General features: G+C 37.8%; 2 protein-coding genes across 4 annotated transcripts in view; both read right to left on the bottom strand.

Moving 5' to 3' along the window:
• The window catches only part of mroh1 (maestro heat-like repeat family member 1), a 49,117-nt gene extending 43,786 nt beyond the window's left edge, over positions 1 to 5,331 (bottom strand). For all 3 annotated transcript variants that reach the window (XM_057834263.1, XM_057834262.1, XM_057834260.1), the window contains exons 1-4: positions 5,167 to 5,331; positions 4,682 to 4,746; positions 4,333 to 4,478; positions 1 to 54 (exon numbers count right to left, since the gene is read on the bottom strand). The exon at positions 1 to 54 is cut by the window's left edge and continues 78 nt beyond it. In XM_057834263.1, coding sequence (XP_057690246.1) covers positions 1 to 54; positions 4,333 to 4,478; positions 4,682 to 4,703 — 222 coding nt within the window. In that variant the 5' untranslated portion in view covers positions 4,704 to 4,746; positions 5,167 to 5,331. The remainder of the gene's footprint in view (positions 55 to 4,332; positions 4,479 to 4,681; positions 4,747 to 5,166) is intronic.
• A 3,429-nt stretch (positions 5,332 to 8,760) lies between these two features.
• Positions 8,761 to 20,193, bottom strand: ncam3 (neural cell adhesion molecule 3). Its single transcript, XM_057833205.1, has 17 exons — positions 19,971 to 20,193; positions 19,588 to 19,659; positions 19,288 to 19,482; positions 18,350 to 18,487; positions 18,118 to 18,258; positions 17,175 to 17,292; positions 15,109 to 15,263; positions 14,854 to 14,987; positions 14,491 to 14,626; positions 14,117 to 14,284; positions 13,915 to 14,034; positions 12,941 to 12,943; positions 12,199 to 12,326; positions 11,838 to 12,006; positions 11,553 to 11,745; positions 11,324 to 11,455; positions 8,761 to 9,835 (listed from the first exon to the last, which is right to left on the bottom strand). The coding sequence occupies exons 1-17, from the start codon at positions 20,029 to 20,031 to the stop codon at positions 9,793 to 9,795; spliced, it is 2,106 nt and encodes a 701-aa protein (XP_057689188.1). The 5' UTR covers positions 20,032 to 20,193; the 3' UTR covers positions 8,761 to 9,792.
• Between the last annotated feature and the right edge of the window lie 3,342 nt (positions 20,194 to 23,535).

Raw genomic sequence — 23,535 nt, forward strand, 5'->3', positions numbered from 1 at the left:
GCTAACTATCAGTTCAATGGTTTGAAGAATCACAACTCTATGACTCACGACCAACTGGAGCAGGTGAAGGTGAAAACATGGAACGAGAAGGAGGAATGTAACAGTTTATTTTTCTTTTTAAATACAATTTTAATTACAAAAATACTGAGAAAAAAAACAACTGCACAGTAAGTGATATTTCTTAAGATTTGCATATTTGTCCTGAATCTGTCAATGGTGACATAAATGGCTATCACATGGGGGTGTGACTGAATTATTGCCACATAACATCACATGACATTTCATTTCCTTTTCTTGTGATTTTTGTGTTTTAAAATAGAGTATATTCACAACTTATGTTTAAAAAAGTTTGAAAACACCACTAAAATGGGAATTTTCTTTTTTAAAGGAAAGCAGAGAAAATGTCATTTTTCAAAGTAATTTATATGTTCATAAACAAATACAATATGGGAAAAAAACAATAGTGACAAAGTATACCAAAATAATCCGTTCTAGTGCTGCAAAAGTTACTTGATTAACTCAGGTAATTCAATAAGAAAAAAGCTTCAAATCAAATGTTGCTGCTTTAAGAATTCTATTAATTAGAGTGGGGTTGTAATGGTTTGTTTTTAAAGTGTTGGCATTATTTTTATTGATTTGGGTGGATACACTGCCCTCTAGTGGCAACAGTGACTATGACATCACTAATTTAACATAGCTGAATCCAGCTGCTCCCTGTAAAACCAGCATAATGTAAGTTTTTGCATGAGCTAATGTTTGTTTATGCATTCGTTATTTAGTTCAGAAGTATATTTAGCAGCTTTTGTCGAAATGTGTTTGAATGATTTGTTGAGAGCTTTGTTTAAAAAAAAAAAAAAATATATATATATATATATATAGCATTTAGATAGTGGACTTTTGCTATGCAAGTTACCCAATTGTTCTTTTGTTGTACTTAGATTTGCATTTAGTCATTTTTTTAAAATAGCGTTTGAGGCTAAGATCAGGTATTTTTAGTGCTCTCGTGAAACGAAAGTGCAATTTAACATCGTTTGAAGAAACACTCAGGTATTTTATTTTGTATTCGCATTTAATGCCATTTTGAACGTGCAATGTTGGCACGTCAAAATAAATCTTATTGAAAGCATAAACACTTTTTCCTTTGTTTTACATCTCTTAAAATGTATTCTGCAACGCATTAAAATTTTTATAATCTGATTACTAGATTATTTGTATCAAAGGGAGCCAGATTTGGTGTGGTAAAAATGTGGGGGGCCGACTCGCGAAATACTGCTGCTGGGAAATTAAACTAGCTTGAAGTTGCTTCAATTTCTCGCAGAGTATCTTCTCTGTAATCTTGTTGTACATGTCAGCGTGTCTTGTTTGGTAACATCCCCTCACATTGAACTCTTTAAAAATTGCGACTGTCTCTTTGCAAATGAGGCAGACACAGTTGCTGCGTATTTTAGTCCAATTTCCACCTATCCTTGAAGCGTCGGCCGTCGCAGTCAACTTTTTTTTTTTTTTGTTGATTGTCGCCATTTTAGAAAATTGGAAGTACAAGGTTACACGGATTTTGCTTAGACTGCTGCTGCCTTTTGGTGGGTAAATGAGGAGCAGCATTTAGTGTGTAAGCTACTTTATATGCTGGTAGCTGTACTGCTGACTGATTTATTAAGTCTGTGTTAGAGCAGGGCGGTAAACCGAAAATTTACCGTCACCGAAATTCTTAACGATGACCGACGTAATTTTGACCATGTCGGTAAATTCGGTAAATTAATAAAACAAGAAAATATAGTCTTTTCATCCCGCTTTGATTCTGTTGTTCGTCTATGTTCATTCCCCTTTAAGAAAGCAGTGAATGTGCTTACGTAGGGAGTACGTGATCATCAGGAAGCCAATCAAACAAAAGCCCGGTAAGCTAACGCTAGCAGCTAACGCTACAAGCAAAACGTGATGGAGTGTGGCTTAAGGGAGGTTCACCAAACTTTCAACCGACATTTAGTAGACTCTTGGTGGCATCCAGACGGGCTTTCACCCGATGTCCTCCTTTGTTCTCACGATTTCCGGAGATGGTGCTTTCAGTGCTTTCTACTGATAGCCAGGCTAACGCTAGCTAGCGGCTAACGCTACAAATGAACGTTATGGAGTCGGATAGAGGCTCTAACCTTGTCGAAACGGCTGAATTTAATGAGTGGATTGGGCACGGACTGCATCTAGCAATTACTATGTGGCGTTATTTTGTATCTGTCTGTGTGTGATTCCTCTGATAGCTTTTGTGATGGTAAAGAATTCCGCATAAAGTACAATCCAACGGCGAAACTTATAATGACCGAGAAATGGCCCCAGCTATTTTTATTGTGCGTGCATTTATTAAAAAATGCACTGGGGGGAAAAAAAACCTTAAACCATAAAGTAAACACTTGTATTTAATAATTATATCACAGCAGCCATTAACAATAAGTTGTCTTTTTGAAGTGTACTGTTCAAGCTGCAAGTGATTTGTGTTACAATTACATGTTTGCACAGGCATATTGATTTTGACAATGTACATTGTTCAAGTCATACACGCTGTTATAAATGTTCATACTTGAATTCTTATTGCTTACAATACATTTTTATAAACTTAATGTTTAGACTGCATGTACAATTGTTAAATACAGTATATCAAATTGAATGCTGGTAAATCAACAAGAAATAGTTAATCTGTATTTCATGCATTGATTCAGATTTTCAAATTACCGTATTTTTCGGACTACAAGTCGCTCCTGAGTATAAGTCGATCCAGCCATAAAATGCCCAACGAAGAGAAAAAAAACATATACAAGTCGCACCGGAGTATAAGTCGAATTTTGGGGGGAAATTTACTTGATAAAATCCAACACATAGAACAGACATGTCATCTTGAAAGGCAATTTAATATAAAAATACAATAGAGAACAACATGCTAAATAAATATACAGTGTACAGTGCATGAACAACGAAATGTGAATATACTGTCCTACGCTACAGCTCGGTCCTGGCTGTACAGCGAACTCCCAAAAGACAATGCTGGACGTCCGTATAATTTGCTGAATCAATTTGGTCCTTGATAGAAAACAGGTTCGGATCAACGTAAATAAATGATAATTAGGTACTATTAGTAATAAGTAACAGGTTAGCATGCGTTCGCTATCATTAGCACATCGTTCAAACAACCACACAACTGGCTCTAAGTGTCCGATCGCGGGTGGAAAACACACAACAACAACAGAAAAGATGATACACGCAGGTGTTGCCTCTGTAGAGATGATTTTAAAGCATAAACAATGAAAGTAGGCTCGCAGCCGTCTATTCTCTCTCGCTGTAACTCGCCCACTCACTCAGAGCTAAGTAGCTGTCCGTCTTCTTCTGGCGTGTGAGCACTCTTCTCCACGTAAACAAGTGCGAGTGCGCCTCACGTGGGCATGAAAGCGCCACAAACTAAATGCATCCATTTCAAGATAAAAAAAAGTCAATAATACAATTGAACATACACTGCCAAAGGCAGAACGCGAACGTGGCCATAGCTATAAAGAGTTATTCAGATAACTATAGCATAAGAACATGCTAACAACTTTACAAAACCATCAGTGTCACTGCAAAACACCAAAATAACGTGAAATTATATCATAATGTGTTAATAATTCCACACATAAGTCGCTCCTGAGTATAAGTCGCACCCCCAGCCAAAATATGAAAAAAAACGCGACTTATAGTCCGAAAAATACGGTATATAACAGTCCGCTTGGGCGAATTTATCGTCATTTATCGTTATCGAGATAAATCTGCTCAATTTATCGTGATACATGTTTAAGGCCATATCGCCCAGCCCTAGTCTGTGTGCGGGCCAGCCATTGATTTTATGACAGGGGCTTGGGGCCGGATGAAATTTGACCACGGGCCGCATTTGGCCCCCGGGCCGGACTTTGGGCATGTATGGTTTAGGCAATTTATTGCACTATTGAAATGAGCATACTGTACTTTTCTCATACCTACTATAAACAAGATTATCATTCACAATGCTTAACAAACTTAAAATCTGAAAATATCCATCTCTGTGAAAGACAGACAAGACACGTACTGAATAAATTAAAAAATTGGAGTGCATTTGCTTTACCTCAATGTCTTGTGTCAATAAGATGTATTAGATCAAAATACTGACTTATCCTCTGCACACTGAGACCTCAACAAGATAGTATTGTCTTAGTACAATTTGTTTAGTCAGGTTTATGTCTGTGTGTTTGCGTGTTTGTCTCTCTCTTTTTTTTTTATTATTATTAATTGAAAAAGTAATTCACTAATACTGCTATTCTATGCACAGTGTGGTGTTACCTTGGGGTGTTTTAGCAGATAGTCCTGACACATAGCAAGCACTCTGTCAGGCTGCTCGTTTCCCAGAGTCAGTATTGACTTCCTCACCTGAGCCTGGACGTCAGAGTCTTTATCATTAGCTGCATCGAGCAGAGCCAAGGTCACCTCTGGAGCACAAACCAACATGACGGTCACAAATTGCAAAGGTTATCTGAATATTTGTTTCAGAGTAATACATGTGACCCAAATAGTTAGTAGTGCTTGAGTTCATATATAGTAGTAGGGGGTGAAAAATACAACCATGTTAGAAGAATACTCATTACATGGCAATGAATGAAACGATAAGATTACACTAAAAAAGAGAACTCACGTTCCACATCTGTCTCGCCCATGGTGGACAGAGGGCTGGTTTCCTGGGCTCAATGACTATTAAACCTGCAAGCGTTAAGTAGTAGACAGATATTTACTTATTTTAATCAATTATCATTTATTGCCTAGAATTAAGTCTTAATTCTAGGTAATGAATGCTTATTGATGATACGCATTCATTCTTAAATTAGGAATAAGAATGGATAATAGCCTCCATTCAATCATGTAGGGCAACAAGGATTCTCTATCGATTGCAATTAGTTTCAAATAGTAACACCTTATCAAGCGACTTAGCAACAACATTTAGGAAGCAGAATCACTTTAAAGAGACACCAACAGCGTTAGCGTCAATAAGAACTTTAATATCAAAATGTGTTATTATCTCCTAATTCACTATTAGCTTAGCTGATGCTACGGAAGAACCATAAACGCCCCCATTACACTAGAGTGTTGAATAGCAGAGCCCTGTTAAGTAGCATTACTTACCACGTTTACCGCTGAACAAATAACAGAATACTTCAACCGTGGTTCCTTTTTCTCAAAGTTTGACAGCGAGTGTTGTGTGCTGTATGTGCAGGTGTAAACACGCCTGATCATGTGGTCATGTGCTTCTGGTCAGCAGAAACAAATCAGCAATGTGCCGACGTCACCCAAACGCCCACGGGTGTCTCTTCCTCCTTGTGACTGCAAAAATCCAAGTTTATACCGCCGCCTACCGTTCCAGACCGCAAAAGCAGAGAAATTGCCTTATGGACGTGGACTATGGAATTATGGAATAACAGGTGTGCCAAAATTTAAATAAAATAAAATAAATAAAGAATGAATACATAAATAAATTAATAAATAAATGAAAATATAAAAGTTTATTTTGTCATTGACTAGTCATCGAAAATTCCATAGTGGACTACCGGACTGTCGAAGTTGTAAAAGCATGCATCATGATTCATCATCATTTTTATTTTATTCATCAAGTGATAGGCCTCAATAAATTATTAATATTATTATTATTATTATTGTTATTATTATTCAGTAATGGCCCGAGCATTTGGTGCATTAGTGTAGACTTACCGTAATTTTCGGACTATAAGCTGCTGCTTTTTCCCTCATTTTAAATCCTGCTGCTTATAATTAGGGTTGTTCCGATCATGTTTTCTTGCTCCCGATCCGATCCCAATCGTTTCAGTTCGAGTATCTGCCGATCCCGATATTTCCCGATCCGATTGCTTTTTTTTTTTTGCTCCCGATTCAATTCTAATCATTCCCGATAATTTTTCCCAATCATATACATTTTGGCAATGCATTAAGAAAAAACTGAATAAAACTCGGACAAATATATACATTCAACATACAGTATATAAGTACTGTATTTGTTTATTATGACAATAAATCCTCAAGATGGCATTTACATTATTAACATTCTTTCTGTGAGAGGGATCCACAGATAGAAAGACTTGTGACTTTGTATATTGTGACTAAATATTGCCATATAGTGTATTTGTTGAGCTTTCAGTAAATGATACTGTAGCCACGCCCAAAGGCATGATCGGAAGTGGAACCATGACTGTGTGTAGTGCTACCTATTGATATATCTTCTCTGTGTTGGTAAATAACATAAGGTGTTAAGAAAAAGATCAATTGCTACCTTGCGTCCCCACATTGCTTCCCATGATATTTCTAATCGCAGGGAGAGGGATTGTAAGGCTTTAGCCAATTAAAAAAAGGCTCCAAAGTCTGCCAAAATGCACTCTACTCATTTTACAATGTCTTTTATCTCTCTATATAGGTAAAACGGCGCCATTACAAATTGAGCGCGACAATGCGTGAGTGGGTTGTGCAGCGCATGCATTAATTACATTAAATGTTTTAACGTGATACATTTTAAAAAACTAATTACCACCGTTATCAAGATAAATTTGATAAACCTACCTTAAGCCTAAACTAAAGACTCTGGATGAGTGTAACATATTATGTCTGTAACGTTAAATACAATTAGAAAACGATTCAATTAAATAATATACTGTATATATATTAAAAAAAGGCATGGCCGATATTTTTTTGCCGATTCCGATACTTTGAAAATGACGTAATCGGACCCGATCGATCGGCATCCCGACATCTCTACTTATAATAAGTCCAGTGCGGGTTATTTGTTGATTTATTGGGTTAGTAGGTAACACTTTATTTGACAGCGGCGTCATAAGATTGCCATAAAACCGTCATAATTATGACATTACACTATCACGGGCATTAATGTTAATGCATATGGCGGATGTCATTAAGTGTCATCAGGCAAATTATGTCACTAAATACATTTATGTCCAGCTCGGATCTTTTACATCCATTCAAAAGTGAGATCATTTGCCGAATGACACAACATTATATCCGTCATAAACATTTATTAATGCTCATGGCAGTGTCATGTCGTGTAACGACCCGGAGGTTAGTTCTGCCCCTTAGACACAGCAAGAGGAGACTGGACGGTGCTTTTCAATTCACACTTGGTTTATTTAAAAACAACAAGAAAATAAAAACAAGCTAAAAAGTAAGTGGCTTCTAGACTGGACTTCTTGGGGCATGGCTTCCCCCAGGAGGACAGTACTGCTCTTGGCACGGCACACAAAGGTGGACACTGCAGAAAACATTACAAAAATAAAAACACTGCAAACAGTACTTGGGTGAATACTGGCAGGCCGATGTGACCCCCTGGGGTTGAGCCCACTAAACAACCGTACATGGTCAACCAGAAACTTGACTAAAAATGTCTCTTCAAAACAGTAAAAAGAGTCAATAAAAATTAAACGGTAAAATGAGGCTAATCGCTTCCCCTTCCTGCGTGGGTTGATTGGTGAGGTGGCAAACGATTGGGTGGTACTCGACCCGTTTGGCGTTGCAGCGTTCAATTCCGCTCCATTCCACTCTCGTCCTCCTCGTCTTGCTTGGGGTGCTGTCAGTTCTCCTTCTCCGTGGGGCGTCCGCCCGTCTCTGCGGGCGGTCCACCCTCTTGTGTATTTTGGCCATGACGCATTTGTAGCTGACCATACTTCCCTTCCGCCAATCAATCCATTCAGGTGTTCATAAGCCTCGATCAAGAACACCTGAGGAGAAGGGTTCATGCTCCTACCTGCCACACTCTCATTCCCCGCTGTGTGTTAGTCATAATTATGATGGTCTTATGACAGTCTTTTGGCACCACTGTCAAATAAAGTGCTAAAGTGTAAATTCCATAACTTGTACTTAATGAAACAACTGGAACAGTAACTGAAGAAAAAATTAGCACGGAACATGAATTTTGATAGCTATTTACATCTGTATCGCTGCAATACATGCTAGGAGGCATGTTGGATGACAACAGTGTTGACAGAAGGTGGCAGCAGAGGTTGTCTGTCTCCCTCAAGGAAGCAGTGATGGCCAAATGATGCTTCTTGAAGCAATGAAGCAGCCAATTGGTTCAAAGCTTTATGGGGGTTCATTATTGATTCATGATTGGTTCATTATATATGATTGTTTTGATCATCTTGTGAAGCGTCTTTGTGTGGCTTGAAAAGAGCTCTGGAAATAAAATGTATTATTATTATTATTATTATTATTATTATTATTATTATTATGTCTCATGACAGTCTTATGATGCCGCTGTCAAATAAAGTGTTAATATATGTAAATATCCCATAATACGGTGAGGACCGCTGCGGCTTATATTCCAGTGCAGCTTATCTATGAAAAAATGCAGTTTTTGTGTCAAATTTGGTGGGTGGCGGCTTATTTCATTATTTCGCAACATATTTGTAAACATTTTATTACACTTTTAATGGGACAACAGTGAAAGAATTACACTTAGCAGCAATCTTGGGAAGTTAGTGAGCAGCTTGAAAATCAAACACAGTTATCAGTGTCTAAAGCATTAGAAACAAAAGTTAGTATAGCCTTGGTGAAAACGTCCCAACCAAACTGGGCTATACTAACCATTTACTCTTTCCAATCCTGAAAGGCGACTGTATATAGACCATAGGCCAAGACGGTTTGCACAATACTTAATCATGATAATGTGTAATAGAATATGAAAGAATATTCCAAAACACGGTGTCAATGCTGTAACTGGATATAATTTGGACAAATATAAAATACATATTTACAACCACACACAGCAATTTACAGGCTTATAGTATATGATTTACAAGCATGAAAAACATGTCAGAGTAATAATGTGGCATCATAGTTTGTCTGTTTGTTTGTTAGGCTACTCTGTGAAAACACAAGCTAGAAAGTTAATTATGTATATACTGTATTATCATAACAGCAATCAAAATGTATTGTCTTGTGTTACTTTTGTTAGTTTGTCATAGCTCAAGAATCAGTTTAGCAGCCTCAGCACAGGTATTCAAAGTTAATAACAATACAAAATTTAAATAATATTAATAGAGACAGGCATCCATCCATGCATTTTCTACAATACTTGTGCTATTACCTGTTTTTAGCTACCTTTTTAGTAATTTTGAGCAAGAGGCCCATGCTGAAGTGGTCCATTCAAAACTGGTCACAAAACATTTGTAAGGCATAAACAGTATACGCAAACAACCCTTAAGCATTTTAGAAACATGAATGACATGTCACACGAACCGGACATCTGGACTGTGAGGCACAGATAGGCATTTTAAATATCAAACAGCTGCACTTGATCCTGTCTTCAATAAACAAAGCTTATCTGTGTTCATCATTAAAAACATATGCATGCCTGTTTGCAAACTTTGTCGTCAGGAATAAATTACAAACGCGCATACCCTGTAAAACACCGATCTCAAGATCATCCTAAGCACAAAAGCAGTTTTAGGTTAAATATATCAGCCAGCAGACAACCTACAACATGAGATGATGAAAAAATATATATTACCAGTAATTTGACTTTTTAACTGGAATGTTTTCTTTCAATATGAGAAGATGTGTCAGGAAAGGTTTTACATGCTAGCTGTCTTCATTTTTTTGTACACATCAACATCACAAAAGTATGAGAGTAATAATCTCTTTTTTCCTGCTCGAAATTACACTCAAATTGTTATCTTCTCTGTGAAAAGTGTATTTTTCCGGTTGTCCCTCGTTTTCCTTTTCTTGACGTTAGCCTCATGCATCTACACTAGGCAGATTCCTGTCTTGTTGAGTTTTTCTGTAGGAGAAAAAATAGTTTATGTCATCATTCAAATCACTGAATTGTTATAAATTTGATGTAAATATCATTACATTTTCCCGCCACCTTATCATGTGCAAGAACTCTTTCATTTGGAGGAAGACATTTACACTATATACATTTCATTCAAATTATACAATATTTATTTTACTGTAATTAAGACTACGTACAAGTATCAAATGAATTTATCAGATGTTCTCAGACACTATTTTTTACTCCAACAAAATGTTCCCATTTGATGCTAAAATCTTACGAGTTATAAGAATTGCAATCACATTTTTTTATACTCATGCATAGACTTCATAATATATTGACGGTACACGGGGCTATGACACTGTGCCACGCCTTCGGGTAGGGAAACTGCCCACACCTAGCATCAAGACGAGTTATTCTCAAACACAGGCACGCAGTGATCTAACCCCGGATTTAGGTTGAAAAAGTACGAAAGCTGTACCGCATACAAACAGGAAGGATTGTCTCAGGAGTGATTTGTTCGATTATTCAAGGTGATAATTATATTTTTCGCACCATGCATGCATTTTGAAACGCTGCAGGAAAAAAAATCATTGGAAGAAATTAGCCGCTACAGCATTGGCGTCCTACTTCACAAAATTTTCGTAACATAAATGCTAACTGCCTGGTTTTTTGGTTTTAACCATTGATCAAGACAGTTTAACGTCCATATCAATGAAGAATTCAGGGATTTAAGCTTTTATTCACAAGAATTTTCATCGTAAAAAGCTCTTTGTTGTGATGAGGCGGCGCCACACTGGCTAAAAGACTAGCATCACATTCGACATATTTATGTAAAATAAAAGCTAACTGCCCGTTTTTTTGCTTTTGACCAAGAATCGAGACTGTTTTATGTTCATATCTATAAAGAATTCAGGGATTTAAGCATTTATTCACACGAATTTTCATCGTAAGAAGCTCTTTGTTGTGATAAGGCAGCGCCACGTTGGCTAAAAGACTAGCATCACATTCGACATATTTACGTAAAATAAATGCTAACTGCCCGTTTTTTTGCTTTTAACCAAAAATCGAGACTGTTTTACATTCATATCTATAAAGAATTCAGGGATTTAGGCATTTATTCACAAGAATTTTCATCATAAAAAGCTCTTTGTTGTGATAAGGCGGCGCCATATTGGCTCAAAGGCTAGCATCGCATTCTACACATTTACGTAAAATAATTGCTAATTGCCCATTTTTTTGCTTTTAACCAAAAATCGAGACTGTTTTATGTTCATAACTATTTAAAAAATTCAGGGATTCAAGCATTTATTTACAAGAAGCTCTTTGTCTCTGTTTCCACTCGGTCAGCTTTGATGGAGATAGGCCCCCTATGAATCGACCCCGTGACCTGTCAATATATTTTGAAGTCTATGACCCATGTTTGTATGTTTAGACTACTCAATCTAAAAACATCCAGGGTGATTTATTTTTACTAGGTATGACTGCACATACTCATGTTTAGTGAGAGATGCTTTGTCATTGGTAACTTCTGAGAGTATTCCCCCATCCTTTGAGGAAAGTGTCTGAACTCCTGTATGGTGCCTGATACCTCTTGGAGTGGACATCCCATTCATTTTAACTTCCCTACAGTAAAATACACAAAACAAATGCAATTAGAATCATGTTGACCTGATTCAACCTACAATTCAAGATTGGCTGATGAAGCTGGAAACTAACATACCCATTAATGCCCCCATCTCCTTCTTCAAACGCCTTGAGGCCTGGGACTTTCTGTCCAAAAAGTTTTACAGCGATGGACATGAGCAGGCCACAGCGGTTTCTGTAACAGCAGGTGACATCCACCGCAAAGAAAATCACCAGGAAGATCACCATGACTATCCCAACCACGCTGCCTTTTGTCAAGCTGCTGCGCACTGATTGTAAAGGTGATAAAAGGAGTTAAGATCAACGTTAATGGATATAAAGAGGTTAACATCTACTGTACTTGAGATGATGTTATTCTTACCAGGTTTCTCTGCAATGGTGAAGTTGAATTTTGCTGGAAGCGATGTACCATTAGCATTAACTGCTATGACTTCCAGTTGATAATCAGAGCCGAAAGTCAGGTCTATGAGGGTGACAGAGTCAGTGCTTGATGACAGCTGCTTCTCTTTCCACTTGGCACTATCTTTATCCTGGACAAAATAGAAAGAGAATTGGTAAATGTGTAATTTGTCATGATTGGTGTTTTTTTTTTTGTTTGTTTGTTTTTTTACACTTCCTCTCTATGGAACACTCCTTTTCGGACCAACACGTAAACACTGAAACTATCACACAGTCAAACAAACAAAACAATGAAAAATCATGCAAATGCATGTTGAACTTACCTCTCGATATCGGAGATTGTAGTGCAGGAGAGGCGTCCCACCGATATCAGCATGTCTAAGAGGGATGAAAAAAGAGTTGCCCCCTACTTTCATCTCATCACACAATAAAACTGGGCTGTCTGGTTCACCTAGATAACAAAATGAAAAAAAGATAATGCAGAACATTATGCCTCCATGGTATTTTGTGAGGACTAATTCAGATTTAAAATTCATTAATAACAATAAATACTACTATGTGAAGCATATTCAGTAAACCAATGTGTGTGTATTACCTTCTGTTTACAGGTAATGGGAGATCAGTAGAACAGCATGAGGAAGCCCAACACAATATTGATGATGATGATGATGGTGATACAAGAAAATATAAGACATAAAATTAAAAAATGAGTGTCAACAAATAATGTAAATAAGGCATGCATGCACTTTAATACAACCCCTAGCAAAAAGTATGGAATGACCAGTCTCGGACAAGCACTCACTCAGGCATTTTATCATGTAGAACAAACTCAGATAAAAAGCTTGAAAAAAAAAACTAATTAGTTTAAAAGTGCAATTCGTTAGGATTCAGAAACACTAAAAGAAATGGATAAAAAACATTGTGGTGGTCAGTAAATGTTAATTTTATAGAGCAAGTGCAGGGAAATATATATGGAATCACTCCATTCTGAGAAAAGAAATTTGGAATCTTGAGAAACAAACAAAGAAATAACAATCAAAACACATCTCTAGTATTTAGTAGCACCACCTCTGGCTTTTATGACAGCTTGCAGTCTCTGAGGCATGGACTTGATGAGTATTCTTCATCAATTTGGTGCCAACTCTCTTTGATTGCAGTTGCCAGATCATCCTTGCAGGTCGGAGCCTTGCTGTGGACCTTTTTTTTTTTTTTTCCTCCATTTCCACCACAGGTTATCAATAGGGTTGAGATCTGGGCTATTTGCAGGCCATGACACTGACTGGATGAGTCTTTCTTCAAGGAATGCTTTACCACTTTTAGCTCTGTGGCATGATGCATTGTCATTTTGGAAAATGACAAACATATTTTCAATTGAATGGATAAGAAAGCTGTCCAAAATTTCAATGTAAACTTGTATGTATTGAAGATTTAACCACAGCCATCTCCCCAGTGCCTTTGCCTGACATGCAGCCCCATATCATCAGGGACTGAGGGAATTTTAATGTCTTCTACAGACAGTCATCTTTGTAAATCTCACTGGAACAGCACCAAACAAAAGTTCCAGCATCATCACCTTGTCCAATGCAGTTTCCTGACTCTTGACACATTGTCCAGTGCAGGTTCTTGACTCTTGAGAAGGTGATGATGCTGGAACATTTACTGACCACCACAATGTTTTCATTCTTTTATTTTAGTATTTCTGAATGCTAAAGAGTTGCACTTTTGAACTAATTCATTAATTTTTCAAGCTTTTTATCTTAGTTTGTTCTACATGATAAAATGTCTGAGTGAGTGCTCGTCCGAGACTGTTGATTCCATACTTTTTACTAGGGGTTGTAATAGTAATGCAATAAACATTTCACCACAACCTTTTATAAGTATGGAATGATGATATGATAATTATGATAGCTACCAATCGAGTAAAACAGTCCATGGCTGCTGCAATTTTGCAGCTTCAGAATGCACTACACACTAATATGAACACTGCTGTTGATCCGGAAAAGTCTCAGGAACACAACATATTAATTATCGACACTCACGTATCCCTTGGGTACGGACGTCGTGCGTGTCTGAGAATTGGCCCAGTCCCACTGCATTCAAGGCAGCCAAACGTACAGTGTACATTGTGTAGGGGTTGAGGGAGGTTACAGCCAAGGTATCTACAAGTGCAAACACAATTATAGGATAATTATTGTACACAATAATTTCAAATTTGATGCACAGGGAGGGAGAATTATTTACCTGCAGCTGGCACTGTGACCTCTTGCCACTGCTCAGCTGCATTTTGTCGCCACTGCAGGCTGAAATTTGTAATTGGTGTTCCCCCATTGATGGGTGGCGTTTTAAGGGAGAAAAAGATAGATGCGGGTCCAGATGAGACTGACAGATAGGGTGGTGGACCAGGCTGGGCTGTTTAGAGGATATGGTGGGAAAACAAAATGTTTCAAACCAATGCAGTATTGTAACTCCAGCACCTATAGCACCTCCAGCTCATATAATTTTAATGACTTATAGCTCACTACAACTGAAAAATTCAAGCAAAATGATTTCATCATGCAGGTTTTCTTAATGTAATTGTCCATTGAGTAAATGGAAATATTAAGTTTAGAACTTACTGAGAATTGCAACATCTCTTGACGCATTGCCAATACTGCCAACAGCCATGCAGGAATACAGACCACCATCAGAAGGCACTATTTTGTCGATCACTAAAACTCCACCCTCAACACGGACATGACCAGAAGGCGAGTCCTAATGAAGACAAAGAGCAATTTAATGTCTTTCCAAAATTATATTTTCAACATATCATAGAACAAATTTCGGTAGTAATGCTTTATATACACTACATGTATGTGAATGATAGTTGTGTAGCCCAATCACATTCCAGGCCATGTGTGCGGTCATGTCAATCTAATCCACCAAGGTCAAATCATACACTCAATCACATATATGTGCATATGTGTGAGTATCATTCCTACCAATGTATGTCCATTGAATTTGTTGATCCAGTGCAGCTCAGGCTGAGGAAGGCCAGAAACATTGCAGGCCACAGCCACGCTCTCACCCACACTAATATTCAAGTGCTCTACAGTCAATGACACTTCAGGGGTCTCTGAAATGAAAGAACTGTCACTACTACAGCAAACACAATTTTCCCGTAACTTCACTATCAATTCTCTGCATTACGGTGGAAGGTTAAATTCGATATGAAATCAGAATGGAATAAAACTAACCAAAGACATGAAGCATAACTGTAGCACTGCTTTCACTGATCTTGTTGGTTGCGGTGCAGATGTACTCCCCGTAGTCCTCTCTGACAACGGACCTGATGGTCAACTGGCTGTTGTCAGAGTTGAATGTATGATGTGTAGGGTCATATAATGCTGGCCTGTCAGAGAAAAGTTTTCTACAGTTTAGTCTTACAAATTGTTTTGTGTGCTGAAATATATTTACAATGTGTTCAAAAGTGTATACTTAATGTCTCAAAGGCAACCTCGGACACAATTGTTGTCTTTTATTGACCACATTCGCCACGTAGCATATTTAAACCACCCTTACTAGATATTACGACGTTTAAGTATTTTCTTAAGGCATCCTTAGTATCTTCTGTCTCTATGCATCTAAACAAAACAAGCTAAAAGTGCACGGTAGTACTTTGGGTGTCATATTTGCCGGGGTAGCACATTTTGGCAGAACACACCAGAACACCTACTCTCGTCTCGTCTCATCCCGTCTTTCCCGTTCATTTTGCTTTTGCTGCTCGTTTTGTGAAATATCGACAGTGCTGTCATGCTCATTAATGTTCCTCTCTGCTTCAAATTGAAAGGGTTGAACAGATGACATATATATGTCGCAAGAGAAGTGAAGAGAAGTGAAGTCACCGACCTGCGACGTCAACAACAATGGCGACCTGCTAGTTAAAAATAATTTTACAAATTGTATATGAACGAAAACATCAAGAGGGGTTTCAATATCAAATTATTTTAACTCATAATAACGTTTATCTTTTAAAAACAACAAGTCTTTCTATCCTTGGATCCCTTTAAGAGCATACGGGAGCTCTTTTTTAGGTTTAAACTATTTGTTAAATAGGTTTTTATTAGAGTTGCACTGAAAATTCGGTGGCCGAAATATGTTTTCGGCTTCGGCAGAAAGTGCTTATTCCACCGAAATAACTTCACTAAAACCGGAGGTTGCGCTAGCACTAACAAATACCTTGGTAGCGTACACTTCTCTTGGTACTAGAGGCAACATGTCCATTGCATGAAGATTTGTTGGCTCACCACTGGTATTCACGCATACAGGAGAACTGCACGCTTGCAAGAGTCTTGGCTGGATTTAATACAGCGGAGAGGACGAGCTTCCCATAACATTTGCTTCCCAACCCATAGATCTTCTCTCTTCTTGGCCTGTTTGAGCTGCTAACTAAGGGATATTTGGATTAATTATGTGTGTATTCTGAATAATAATTGATTTGGCTCTGTGGCTTTTAGCTTTCAGCCCCGTTTTTTTTATGTTCTGTTTTAGTTTCGGCCAAAAATTTTCATTTCGGTGCATCCGTAGTTTTTATATGGTACTATTATATTGCAGATTATTCATTGTGAGTGGATCTGGAATATCACTACTGGAATGAACAAGAGATCTCTGTATACTGAAAATTAAGATCAATTTATGATGTTACGACAACACAAATTATATCAGGTAGCACAAACTGTATACTATTGCAAAGGTTTATGATTTAAATGAGGCTTATACTCTGTAGGACATACTATCAGTTTAAAAAAGAAGAAATAACAGTGCCATGATGCTGTGTTTTCATGGGAATATGAAGGTCAGGATAAAATCAAAATCATATCCACACACAATTTTTTTTTCCAAACCTCACTGACTAAACTGGAATATATACAGTACACACAACAAGAACAGATGCCTTTACAAAATGTAATACTGTAATGTTCAATTTAGACCAGGGTCTGCAACCTGTGGCTCATGAGCCACATTTGGCTTTAATCTGTGTATGGTGACCATCATAGGTGCAATGATGATGATGAAGGCACAATACACCAGCACGCAGTAGTAGCTATAGTAGTTTGACAACCACAATATTAATCATGATATGAATACTTACGGTCTAACAATGATAGTCTGTGAAGGATTGAATCAAAATTGAAAATAAATAGTAAAAGCAAAGGCAAGCAAATAATTTGTGGAATTTAGTTGCCGTGTTTTTTCCCTGTAAAACATGATATGTGTATTTCTGTAAAATGAATGCATCCAAACCAATAAAATTTGATCTTACATGTCCCAGGTGATATTTGGTTTCGGGTGGCCGTCAACCAAACACATCAAGGAAACATTGGTTTCTGGTCCAGCTATGACTTTTTTCACCTCTTCTTTCAGATGCACAGTTGGAGGAGCTGCAGAAAAAATGTTTTTGGTTGTAGTAGATGTTTCATTCATTCATTCATTAAAACGTTTTAACTAAGGCCACATTTACACGACAACAATCTTACGCAATAATGCAAAGGTGGCGTTTTACTGTTATTTTAATCCCGCATTTATACGACCATTATGTGTTGGGAAAACTGCGTGCACACGGAAACGCAAAAGTGTTTGAAACCTCCAATTTGCCGATATAGTATGCAGCACCACCAAAACTTGATTACTGTGTGGAACCCTTCCATTCTGCTGTCTCGTCTTTCATCCTAGTCGTATAACAACATGGTGAAGCGCATCAGGCAGAGTGATAAATGAGTTTTTCTAATTAGAGTAGTCAATAGTTGACTAGATTCTTGAATAATGTCGAACGCAGTTAGACTGTGTCCAAAGTTGCTAATTGAAGACATGTTTTAATACACTGTTGGACTGTCCGCGGGCACTGACGTCATCAGTATTTTCACCTCCTCCACTGGCAAATATATTGGAGCATTATCACCACCTACTGTTCCGGAGAACGGAAGTCATCACCCAAAACTCACTTTTGCATTGTCAACTGTTTAGACGACGATGACAGGGGGGAGCATTGTCAAGATTTCTACTCTGGAAGGTATTTTAAAATATATTTGTTTTAAGCCCTCCAAAATGTCGTCGCCGTGTAAATAGTTGGGGTCTCTGTAAAATTTTTTGTGTTGTCATCCCTGTTGCAGTTGTCGTGTAAACGGCTCCTAACTTTCGTAATGATTATCTGGTTTCAGGAAATTAATAAAGTTAACATATCATGATTGATTTCACACATAACATACCATTGACAACCACCGATATAGAAAGTTGCTTAAAGACAGGCCTTCCTTTGATTTGGGCATTGCACACATAAGTTCCGGTATCTTGTCGCTTCACTTTCTTAAACAGGAGCGTGTTATCAGGCATCTGTTGCACATTCCTTCCTATATGATGACAAAGATGAAAGAAGTTTTCAATTCAAATAGAAAGTAAGTTTTGCCTAATCATCAAATTCATATCAAATTATCATTTTACCATGAGACGACATCGATTCTGTGCTATATATCCAGCGGACCTCCACAGCTGGCTGGCCAGACACCCGGCAAGGCACTGCTCCATCTGTGCCCTCCAAAAACTCATGGTAGGTGGGAGTAGTTTCAAAAGACGGACCCTCTGACAAAAGAGGAAAGGTACATACCTGTTTTGCCCATTTAAGATTTTAACATTGGTTTTACAGATCTCCGATTGCACCTGACCTACCCAATTAAATTCTCAGTTTGATTGATGCTGTCAGAGAGGTATTCATTACCCCAAAGGGAAATGATTTCAGCCCTGTTTCCTATTTTTTTTTTTTTTTTGGGGGGGGGGGGGGGGGGGTGGGTGCGATTTTTTTTGTGGGATTTTTTTCACACTTTTGTTTCACACTGCAAGAGTGTTAGTTTTGCTTTTCTTCCACACACCAAATAGAAAAGATGATTAGATGAAATGTTATCTTAAAGACATAACATTAGGAAAATTGGATTGCTCGACAATTTAGGGGCTCATGTCATTCTATCTGTACCACTTTTTTCTGTAATTTCTTGTTAAGTGTAACAAAAGGTGTTGAGCACTATCTTAACTTAGTCTTGGAATCAACTTTTACTGCTTAAAATGATTGCTGACTTTGTCTTATACAAGCACAATGCAGTATTTGTAAGCTAGTTAATTCATTTGAGCCTGTGTAGGAAATTAACTAACATAAGCTTGGGTCCTGGGGGTTCTTTGCAGTATACATATACCATATGTGTGTATAAATAAATACAAAAATATACTGTAACTACACTTACTTATACCGTATATATATATTTACTTGTACATGATGTAATACATATTGTTCTTGTGGGTATCTCTCTAACGTTTTGTTCAATGGAATTGTAGATACAACTCATTCGATTATGGAAAAGCCGTGGCATGTCTATAATGCTGTTACATACCATAAACAAAAATCCGTGTCTGAACCTCATCATTGTGGCCGCTGTCAAAATCACACTGGCAGGTGTACCTTCCTGCATCCTCCACTGTGGCACTCTTGATGACCAATTTAGAGGAGGACTCATCCACTTTTGTAATCATCTCTTCATCAATGTCCTCGTCATCCTTTTGCCATGTTATATGTCCTTCTCCCCCAGCTATGAGAGGAAAACATATGCATCAAAAGGAATTTTAAGAATGCATCTCAACATTAGAGGCAAAAAAAAAATCCACCATATTAAAATGAAATGTGGAAAACTAACCTTTACACAACAATAAAAGCTCAACTCCAACTTGAACGTCTTGCTTGCTGGTAATGATTTCCATTTTGGCATCTAATGACAAGGGGGATGATATACCACATCATCAAACAAATCACAAATTGTCATATTCTTTCAACATACATTCAACCATTTACTGCAAGTACAAAACAATTGTATCACCTAAAATAACTATTTTAGAGTCATTCATCACTTCTTCAATTTCTATAAACAAGTACAAGTGAAGAAAAAAACTAAATGTTGCCCACTCCAAAGAAATGATGGAAAAGACACAATGATAAATACCCCAGGGAATCCAAAACTTTAGGTATGATATTTACTGTTTGCAAATTATTTCTACAAAAAAAGAAAAATAACAGACTTACCTGTGCCACAAAACACTATAAGTAGATTTATTGTCATGAAGAAAATGTTTTCTTTTGCCATGGTTTCCACAAAACTGCTGTCTGGTTAGTTGATGGAAATGCTTTTTGGAGCCTCAAATACAACACCCACTTTCAGGGTTAATATCACAGGGAGAGTATGTCTGGGACTATATAGGGATGATTAGGAGGGCATAAAAGGAAACAAGAAGTGGGTGGGGCAAAAGCACATGTGTCTGACTGCCATCTCAACGTGTCATTTGGCATTTATAAGCAGTGATGGCTGTGAAACATTTTTAGTCCATTTTAACTTTATTTATTTATTTATTTATTTAAGTATAATGTTTTCCAAATGCAGGTATAAGTGTTTATTTCGCAATAACGCTTCGATTGTACCATATACAGTATGTCATATGAATGCTTTTATCTACAGCATATATACAGACGACAGCCATTGCTAGATTATGGAATTATTTAAAAACTATAACAATGGGTCCAAAATCTTCAAGGAATGTATCTCTCAAATAATTGAGAGGGTTTGAGGCGGGCTGTTAACATAACTTACAGGATTTATTAATGAAATATGTCTGACATTCATACACATATCTTTGGAACCAAGAATCTGTATGCTTGTGTGATTCAAAATCACACTAAAACACCTATGCAGATCTACTTTCTGATTCTATATCCATTAGGCCTGTTTTCTGCCACTAAATTGTCAATCTGTCTACGTTATAAAGAACTCATGTGAGAGTGTGTGTGTTGATGTGCAAGTGTACGCGCTCGATATCGACAAAGAAAAAGATCTCGCGTATTGATCAATTGTTGACGGTTCGCCACTGATATATATGATCAATTATTGGAGTAAACCTCAAATGTATGCATTTAGTTTCTGGATTTGTATGGGTTTGCCGCAACACAGTGCCCAACTGCCAGAGAACCCAGAAATGTGCACCATTACAATAACTCAAACATGTTTATAAATCAACTTATTTTAGGTCAGTCTTAATGAAATAGGCCCGGATGTAGTGTGATTCCTGAATAAAGTGCTTGGTTCAAAAACTCTATGAGCATAGACTTCATAATGATATTGACGGGACGCATTCCCCAGACACTGCGCCACGCCTTCAAGTAGGGGGCCATCCCACACTCTGCTTCAGTCCGTTGAAGTCGGTCGCAGTTATTCTCTAACACATCCAGCGATACAACACCAGATTTAGGTTGGAAAAAGTACAAAAGCTGTACCGCATACAAACAGGAAGGATTGTCTCAGGAGTGATTTGTTAGAGGATTCAAGGTAATTACTATATTTGTCGTACCATGCATGCATTTTGAAACGTTGTGAAAAAACTCAATGGGAGATATGAACCGCTACGGCATTGGCATCATAATTTGCAATATTTACATAAAATGAATGCTAACTGCCTGTTTTTTTGCTTTTAACCAAGAATCTAGACTGTTTTACGTCCATATCTATAAAGAATTCATGGATTTAAGCATTTATTCACAAGAATTTTCAACGTAAAAAGCTCTGTGGTGATAAGGCACCACCACAGTGGCTTAAAGTCTAGAAGCACATTCAACATATTTACGTAAAATAATAGCTAACTGCCCGTTTTTTTGGCTTTTAACCAAGAATCGTGACTGTTTTACGTCCATATCTATAAATATTTAAGCAGTTATTCATAACAATTTTAAACGTAAAAAGCTCTTTGTGGTGATAAGGCGGCGCCACAGTGGCTTAAAGACTAGCAGCACATTCAACATGTTTACGTAAAATAAATGCTAACCACCCGTTTTTTTTTTTTTTTTGTTGCTTTTAACTAAGAATCGAGACTGTTTTACGTCCATATCTATAAAGAATTCAGGGATTTAAGCATTTATTCACAAGAATTTTCAACATAAAAAGCTCTTTGTCTGTGTTTCCACCCAGTCAGCTTTGACGGAAATAGGCCCCCTATTAATCAACCCCGCGCCCCATGTCCCGTCAGTATATTATGAAGTATATGCAATGAGATTTCTCCCCCCCCAAAAAAATCTGTCATTCAATCAATTGATGTATCTCTGAGAGACTCACGCATGTCTCACTGAGCGCAAGCTTTGCTATCGGAGTAAACCTCAGCAACACATTGTTTATGGTAGCAGCCCCTCGGAATGACGACGTGAGATCGACTGATGTGCAAGGTTTCTTTATTTCCCAAACAGTCCTTACGACACCATGGAACTAAAATTCATTAGAAAACAATTAACATTTCACAGTGACCAGTTATCAAACAATTCCAAACAAATAAAATACCTCGCTGCGCTCTCCGAGGCGTGCAAATCAACTCGAACACGGAAGTGCCGCTCCAAGACAAAATGAGCTGACATCAGCTGGTTAAATCAAATGACAGTTTGAATTTGTTAGATGGTAAAAAGGCAAACCGTAGATATCGTAACTCAACAAGGAAGAGAGCTTACCGGCTCCTGCGTTGACAAGACGCGGCTGTCTGCTGATTGACAACCGGATGTTACGTCGTTTAAATATGCGCAGCATTGGTCCAAACAATTCATTAACAATTTACAAAATACAAAAGATCATTAACAATACAATAAAATACACATAGTATTGGCCTTTTACACTCCTACCAATCATTCATACTACTGAACTTTGAATGATTCCAAACAACAAAATGAATGAGGATCCGATATCAATTTTCGAGAAGCAGCACCAAATTTTGTACTGGTCTTTCTACAACTGAAGGGTTCATTTTTGAAAGGGACTTTTCCAAGCCATTTATCGCGATCCTTTAACATTTGACGCTTGACAATTCTGGAGTAGAGGCAGGCTAATAACAGTCCGTATCTTCGGTTCTCTTTTCGATTGCTCTGAACAATAAACTGTCCAAGATGATCCCTCCTACAATATGTGGATGGGGTGGGTGCTCCGACGCGCTGTCCTGGAAGTCCAACCATTTGCTGATTTCCAATTGGATGTCTCAATTTCCTATGCCACACAGATTTGTGAATTAATCGTGCAACCAGCTTGCTGCAGCCGATATTCCAGAAGCCAACATGCAACATGCCTTCTTGAATGAGTGGATTCAATTTGAATAGTGGACTAGAAGATGGAAGACCTTTACCCTTTTCCAACAGGGTAATTCCTTTGCCAAATGCTTGTTGTACAAGCCCCACCATTACTCTAGTTGCCTCTTCCCGCTTTTTGACGGTCACCGCATTGGCACGACATTTTTGCCTTATGAAAAGTGTCATAATCCCTTCCTCCCACCGTGGGTATGGATCTTCAAGAAGGACTTCAGGTGCTGGCTCCGCGTCACACTTTTTGATTACAACAGTCATAAAAGCCTCGTGATGCCCATAGTAGTATGGATTGACCTTGAGTCTTTTCTTTTGATGTTGCATACGAATGATTTCCACTCTTTTATTGTTGGGCAATGAGGGAGAACTAGAGCCTTTGAACGGAAGGAGCATTTTGAGACTATCATCGCCTTCACTGAGAAGCTGGATAAAACTTGCATCTTCTTGAAGGTCACATTTATTCTCAGAGTTTCTCTTGTTAAAATCTGAT

This window comes from Corythoichthys intestinalis, chromosome 4, assembly GCF_030265065.1.
Source record: "Corythoichthys intestinalis isolate RoL2023-P3 chromosome 4, ASM3026506v1, whole genome shotgun sequence".
NCBI classification, from domain to species: Eukaryota; Metazoa; Chordata; class Actinopteri; order Syngnathiformes; family Syngnathidae; genus Corythoichthys; species Corythoichthys intestinalis.